Source organism: Leucopleurus acutus (genome assembly GCF_964270905.1).
Source record: "Leucopleurus acutus genome assembly, chromosome: 19".
Lineage (NCBI taxonomy): Eukaryota > Metazoa > Chordata > Mammalia > Artiodactyla > Delphinidae > Leucopleurus > Leucopleurus acutus.
Window position 1 is genome coordinate 41,245,519 of NC_139161.1, and position 6,919 is coordinate 41,252,437.

The window sequence follows — 6,919 nt, forward strand, 5'->3', positions numbered from 1 at the left end:
TCCTTTGTCAATGGACATTTAGGTCGCTTCCGTGTCTTGGCTTGTAAACAGTGCTGGGGTGCATGTATCCTTTCAGACAATGTTTTTCTCTGGATATACGCCCAGGAGTGGGATTGCAAGGTCATATGCTAGCTCTATTTTTATGGGGATTTTCAAAATATTAATATTCAAGTTAAGGCACATAAAACATCAACAACTTAAATAAGATGACATATCACTTAACACATTTATGTTTAATGTCATTAATAATGTTCATTGTGATTTGAAATACAACGACATAATCCCAGAGTGCCTCTGGGTAATGCTCGGGGAAAACAAATGGATTGTGTCTTGTGCTGTGCCCTGGTGCCAGTTTAGGGTGAGTCTCTTGCCTTTGGAATTTAGGATTTGTGTCTAGGTAGTTCATGAAACCCTGGGCCCAGATCTCTGGAGCCAGCTTGACCTTGAGGCTGTGGAAGAGAACGGTTAGAACTGGACGGAGCCTACTGTGGTTGGAAAGCACTCCTTTTGCCCAGCTGACATTTAGGTGCCTTATTTAGATGCCTGGGGTTTAGGTGTGCTACCCTGGACTTCAATGGAAAGCTCATCTTCAGACAGGTTATATACCTGACTTGCAGGTGTTTGTCATTAGGCTGGGCTCCTGGCTGGCTCAGTGGTTTTAATTCTAGGCACTTTCTTCCTGGCCCTACCCTAGCCAACAGATGTGGCCAAGTTCCTAGGAGACATGGCTCCTAGAGCAGGAGAGAATTTATGAGGTTGTCCGCCAGATCCTCTCACTTCCTGACTGTGACACAGAACAACTTCCACTTTTGTATGGGGCATCTTAATGCCAGAGAGAGAAATTGACTTGCTATAAGTGACTCAGAGAGTCAGGGTCAGTTCTGGGATCAGAGCCCAGAAACATTGCCTTGCTATGTTTCCGTGTTTGTACTGGAATCATGGTATTTCTCCAACCAATGACAGCCCCCCTGGACTTGGGTCAGCAGGACAATAATCTTCTTTCCCTTAATGAGGGGTCTGGTCTTTGTGCCTTGGTGCTGTGGGTCTCCTGTCTGAAAAAGGAGCCAGCTATGCTCACGAAGTACAAGAGAATCTTGACCTTAAGAGGCTATTAAGGAAAGGAGATTCCATGCCTTCAAATGGATTTTGCAAATTCTTGAGATTGGGGGCTGAGGGTATAGTGACAGAGATGAATTCATTCTGTGTCTCAAGGGTGCAAGCCCTGTAGATATTGGTTTGCAAGATTATAAGAGAAGGGTCTGTGTCTTGGTCAATTATACTCAACCTTCTACAACATTTAACCTATCACTCTTTCTGGCCCATTCTTCCTCACTTCATCTCCACTCCCACCCTGTACCATTTATGTCCCCATCATTTCCCCTGCACCATGGCAGCAGCCTGCTCTCAGGCCTCTATCTCTCACACTCCATCCTGTACTCAGATACTAGGTTATTCTTCCTGATGCTCGCCTCTGAATGTGATATCCTCCTTCTCTCCTATTTCAAACCTTTCGGTGCATCTCTATTACCTGCTGACTTCCCAATCTGAAATTCAAGAGCCCCTACAACCTGGCTCCAACCTGCATTTCTAAAACTCTGACTCCTCTTTCTTCCCAGAGCCCAGCCAGATGGGATTCTTTCCTCTGGCCCCCTCCCCTTATCTCCCTCCTGTATCAGTTCTGAAGAATCCTTTCATTTCCCATCATATTCCAATCTCTCAAGACCGGTCCTGTTGAAGGCTCATCTCCAGTAAAGAACCTTAAGTGGACCTCTAAGTTATAGACATCTAGTTTCCTGTTAGACTCAGTTTCATTTCTGGGACATTACTCTGGGTTTGAGAATTAATTAGATGGAGAAAACCTGGGGCTATGGAGAACAGTTTGCAGACTGTTGCAAGAGATCAAGAGAGAGACCAGGCAAAGGTAAGTGTGGAGAGAAAAGCAATAGGAATCTAGATTCTATTAAATAAGGGCAGGTGATTTAGGGACTGGAGCCACAGGGTTGGAACAGTCTGGTCTGGTCCTTCTAGGTTCTCCGTAATCCTCAGCTGAGTCCAAAAGACTCAATTTAGAGGATGATCCTCACACCCCCAATTGTCACTCATTGCTGCCATTTTCTCCCTTCCTGCCAAATGTTACCCCATGAAAAATAAGACCAAGTAGTTTAAAATTATATAGATTTTTTCTTTGAAAATACCATAGTCATTTAATAACATTAATTTCCATCACAGTACTACATAGCACACATCGACTTACAGGAGCACTGATTTCCTAAGAATCCAAAGGTGTTTCACTCTGATGATCAGTGGAAGGACCTCAGGATACTACAGGCAGGTAGGAGGGAGAACAGTGCCATCTTACCATGAGCTTAATGGAGCTCACAAAGGAAAACTCGTCACCAGATGTTGTGTTTTTACATTCATTAGGATTTATGGCAGATAAAGTTAAAACATCAATAACTTAAATATAATTATTGTTTAAGAAACTATGTGTTTTAAATTATTAAACAAAGAACCTCTTTTTGGACATTATAATAAAATAATACAGCTGGGGAAGGGTGGGGGGAAATAAATAAGATTTTCCAGGGCTCTGACTGTCTCTCAGTCCAGGTACAAAGGTTCAAGCCTTCAGGGCTTGGGGCTTTCGATCCAGGAGCTCTATGGAATTCTGGACCCACTTCTGCTTGGGGTCAGCACAGACCTCCTTGCCCTCTTTGGTCTTGAAGCTGTGGGGAAAAGAGGGCACAGTTAAATGGAGTGTCTTGAGGATTTTGCCCAGGAGCTTGGCCCGTTGGCCCCTGGACATGATTAGCCCTTGCTCCCTGGGTGAGGAGCCTGGATGGGGACAGGAAGAAGGGGAAAAGGGAGGAAGAGGTCTCTCTTCCAGAAAGGAAGTTCTGTTGCTACTGCTCCAGGGGAAGCCTTCCTTTAGCTCCTGGCTAAAGGAACTTGGATGATCTGACCAAGCTTCCAGAAGAGCCTGGAGTGAGTATGGATTCCTTCTCATGGGCTTCATTTGTCTATGGGGTAAAGGGTCCTTTGGATTAGATGGCATATTTATCTGACTCATTTGGAAGTATAGAACTCAGATAGAATGTTTGGCTGACGGTGCCCGGGCATGGTCCACTCACATCACAGCTTCCTGGGGACACCGGCTGTTGGTGATTCTTGTGTAGCTGTCCAGCTTCTTGAAGGGGATCTTCTTACTGATCACAATAAAGCAGCAAGTGATTCGGTTGGAAACTGAATCTGAAAAACATTTTGCAAAGCATCAGAGAGTTATAATGTATTGTGAGCCTGCATTTGTAAGAGAAGAAGGAGAAGGGAGAAGACAAAGCAAATACACAAGTTCTAACTAAGACCTACCATTCCCTAGTTCAGAGCTTTAGTCCAGATCCCATAGATAAAATGTTATCTGTGAGTCAGTTTCCTCTGCTGAACTATGGAGCCCCTCATTGTTGACTGCAGATGGCGAAATCTTGAGTAACAAGATTAATCCTTGTAGCGTGATTCGGAGGGTCTACAGATCCAAAACCTCTGACCCTGGGAAGGTAAGTTCTAAGACCTTGCTTCCCAGCTATTTGTCCCCATGGGCTTAGAGCCAACCTAAGTCACATGCTGAGATGCCTCTGGGTCCTTATCCTCCTTACACAGCCACCCTTCTGGGAGGTACCCTGGACTGTAATCCAACATTTGAAACCTCCAGCGAGAGTTTCTTCCTCTCTACTACTGCCCTAAATGTCCTTCCTATCCACAATGAGAAATGGTTCTTCCTTCTGTGCCACATCTCCAAACAAGGTGAGGATTGTTGAGATAGCAGCTGCATTTAATGTCCCAAAGCTGGTGTCGAGAAAGATCGTGGAGCCTGGCTCCAGTGGCCTGGGCTTCTAGTTCTGGTTCTGCCTCTGACCAGTTGTGACATGCCAGCTCTTCTTAATTCCCCTCTGGATTTCATTCTCTCCATCTTTTTAATGTAGGCTATGCAGCAAGCATGGGATGACTCATGCCAGGTGTTAGTACCTGGGGTAGTTAAAATGTTAAGGCTTAAGAAGAGAGGAGGCTTACCTGGCTGAGCCAGCACCTGGGTGCTGAAGGCAGCTGCTGTGAGTAGCAGACACAGAAGTGCTGCAGAGACCTTCATACCGGAGGGTGAGCACGGGAGCTTCAGCCTGAGAACTGGAGGTTTCTGAGTTGGTCTCAGCTTCTCTGCAACTCTGGCTCCTCTGGCTGATCTGCCTGCCTTTTATAGGGAGCAGAGCACATGGGCAGGGTCATGTTTAAGGAAGGATAAAATAGGCCCCTAAATGTGGTGAGTAGGTACCAGATCCTGGTGGTGATTTCCAAACACCGAGAAAAGGAAGTCGTGCAGTTTCCATCATTTGTTTAGATGGTGGGGCAGTGGTGGAAGGGTATGTGGTTATGCCCAGTAAAGTGTAGGAAGTGACCTTATTGGCCCATTAAGGGCTCTGATTTCTTTGAAATGGAACATGATCTGTTGGAAAGGAAGAGTAGAAGCTGAGTTCCTAACAGTGAAGAGAACCAAGTGCCTGACCCTCCCCATGTCCCGGGAGGTCTGGGATGGGGCCCTAAGGCTTTGCCTGGTCTCTTTATCAGATTCGTGTCCCGGCCATCCTAAATCAGTCAGGCTCCTTTAGAACCTCATACAGGTAGCTTGATAGAGCCTTAGCAGAATGATAGAATCCAGGAATCTTCAAGTCTTAATGCCCTGGAATGTTCTGTTGTGGAGCCTAAGAACTGGGCGGCAAGTACCGATCTTTTAGGCTGGTGATTTCCAAATATTTTATCTAGACACTAAAGTTTCTTTCCAAGTGAAATGATATGCGGAAGCTCAATATATCATGCAGATTCAGGTAGAATGGGTCTGTTTGAAAAGGGTCTTTTTCTTTTGGTGTCAAATCTTTTGCCCATTAAAAAAATTTTTTTTTCTTACAGTTGACTTTAAGAAGTGCTTTGTATATTTTGCATTCAAGTCCTTTACCAGATATGTGCATTGCAAATATTTTCTCCACAGGCTGTAGCTTATATTCTTAACAATGGCTTTCATAGAGCAGAAGTTTTAAATTTTAATAAAGTCCAATTTATCAATTTTTTTTCTTTCATAGATGTTGCTTTTGGTATTATAGCTAAAATCTCATCATCAAACCCAAGTTTGCATATCACCTTTTCAATGAATATTTCCAGATTTTCCACAAATCATTCAATATTCTCCAATAATCTTGAATGTTAAAGACTCCACAGGAGTCCATATATAAAGGCACCATAATTAATTAAAGAATTTCAGTTGGGAATTATATAATTTCCATTTTTTCACAATCATAAACAATAATTATGAGAAAACTGATGTAATATTATCATTAATGTCTCCATTCAATTCCATAGCTAAGGGATTAATCAATCAAAATGTGTGGATAGAGATACACCAGAAATACATCTACACGTGGAACAACTCCTGCAGAACACCTACTGAACGCTGGCAGAAGACCTTAGACCTCCCAAAAGGCAAGAAACTCCCCACGTACCTGGGTAGGGCAAAAGAAAAAAGAAAAAACAGAGACAAAAGAATACGGACAGGACCTGCACCAGTGGGAGGGAGCTGTGAAGGAGGAAAGGTTTCCACACACTAGCAGCCCCTTCGCGGGCGGAGACTGCAGGTGGCGGAGGGGGGAAGCTTCGGAGCTGCGGAGGAGAGCGCAGCCACAGGGGTGCGGAGGGCAAAGCGGGTAGATTCCCGCACAGAGGATCGGTGCCGACCAGCACTCACCAGACCAGAGGCTTGTCTGCTCACCCGCCGGGGCGGGCGGGGCTGTGAGCTGAGGCTCGGGCTTCGGTCGGTCGGAGCGCCAGGAGAGGACTGGGGTTGGCGCCGTGAACACAGCCTGCAGCGGGTTAGTGCACCACGGCTAGCCGGGAGGGAGTCTGGGAAAAAGTCTGGCCTAAGACACAAGAGATCATTGTCTTGGGGTGCGCGAGGAGAGGGGATTCACAGCACCACCTAAATGAGCTGCAGAGATGGGCGTGAGCCGCGGCTACCAGCGTGAACCCCAGAGACGGGCATGGGACCCTAAGGCTGCTGCTGCCACCACCAAGAAGCCTGTGTGCGAGCACAGGTCACTCTCCACACCCCCCTTCATGGGAGCCTGTGCAGCCCGCCCCTGCCAGGGTCCCGGGATCCAGCGACAACTTCCCCGGGAGAACGCACAGCGCGCCTCAGGCTGGTGCAACGTCATGCTGGCCTCTGCCGCCGCAGGCTTGCCCTGCATCGGTGCCCCTCCCTACCCCCGGCCTGAGTGAGCCAGAGCCCCCTAATCAGCTGCTACTTTAACTCCGTCCTGTCTGAGGTGGGAACAGATGCCCTCAAGCGACCTACACGCAGAGGCAGGTCCAAATCCAAAGCTGAACCCTGGGAGCTGTGCGAACGAAGAAGAGAAAGGGAAATCTCTACCGGCAGCCTCAGGAGCAGCAGATTAAATCTCCACAATTAACTTGATGTACCCTGCATCTGTGGAATACCTGAATAGACAAGGAATCACCCCAAAATTGAGCTGGTAGACTTTGGGAGCAACTGTAGACTTGGGGTTTGCTGTATACGACTGACTATTTTCTGATTTTTATGTTTATCTTAGTATAGTTTTTAGTGCTTGTTATCAGTAGTGGATTTGTTTATTGGTTGGGTTGCTATCTTCTTTTTTTTAATTGCTTTTTAAAATATTTTATTTTAATAATTAAAAAAAATTTTTTTTCTAATAAATTTTTTTCCCTTTCATTCCTTCTTTTCTGCCTTTTATTCTGAGCTGTGTGGATGACAGGGTCTTGGTGCTCCAGCTGGGTGTCAGGCCTGAGCCTCAGAGGTGGGAGAGCCAAGTTCAGGAAATTGAACCACCAGAGACCTCCCAGCCCCATG

At 46.0% G+C, this 6,919-nt stretch overlaps 1 protein-coding gene across 1 annotated transcript; it reads right to left on the reverse strand.

The window, feature by feature from the left end:
- Positions 1-2,617: 2,617 nt before the first annotated feature.
- LOC309976137 (C-C motif chemokine 8-like) lies at positions 2,618-4,138 on the reverse strand (the record flags this gene model as incomplete). The annotated part of the gene is made up of 3 exons (XM_082861616.1): positions 2,618-2,723; positions 3,129-3,246; positions 4,063-4,138. The coding sequence occupies 3 exons, from the start codon at positions 4,136-4,138 to the stop codon at positions 2,618-2,620; spliced, it is 300 nt and encodes a 99-aa protein (XP_082717742.1).
- Positions 4,139-6,919: the final 2,781 nt, after the last annotated feature.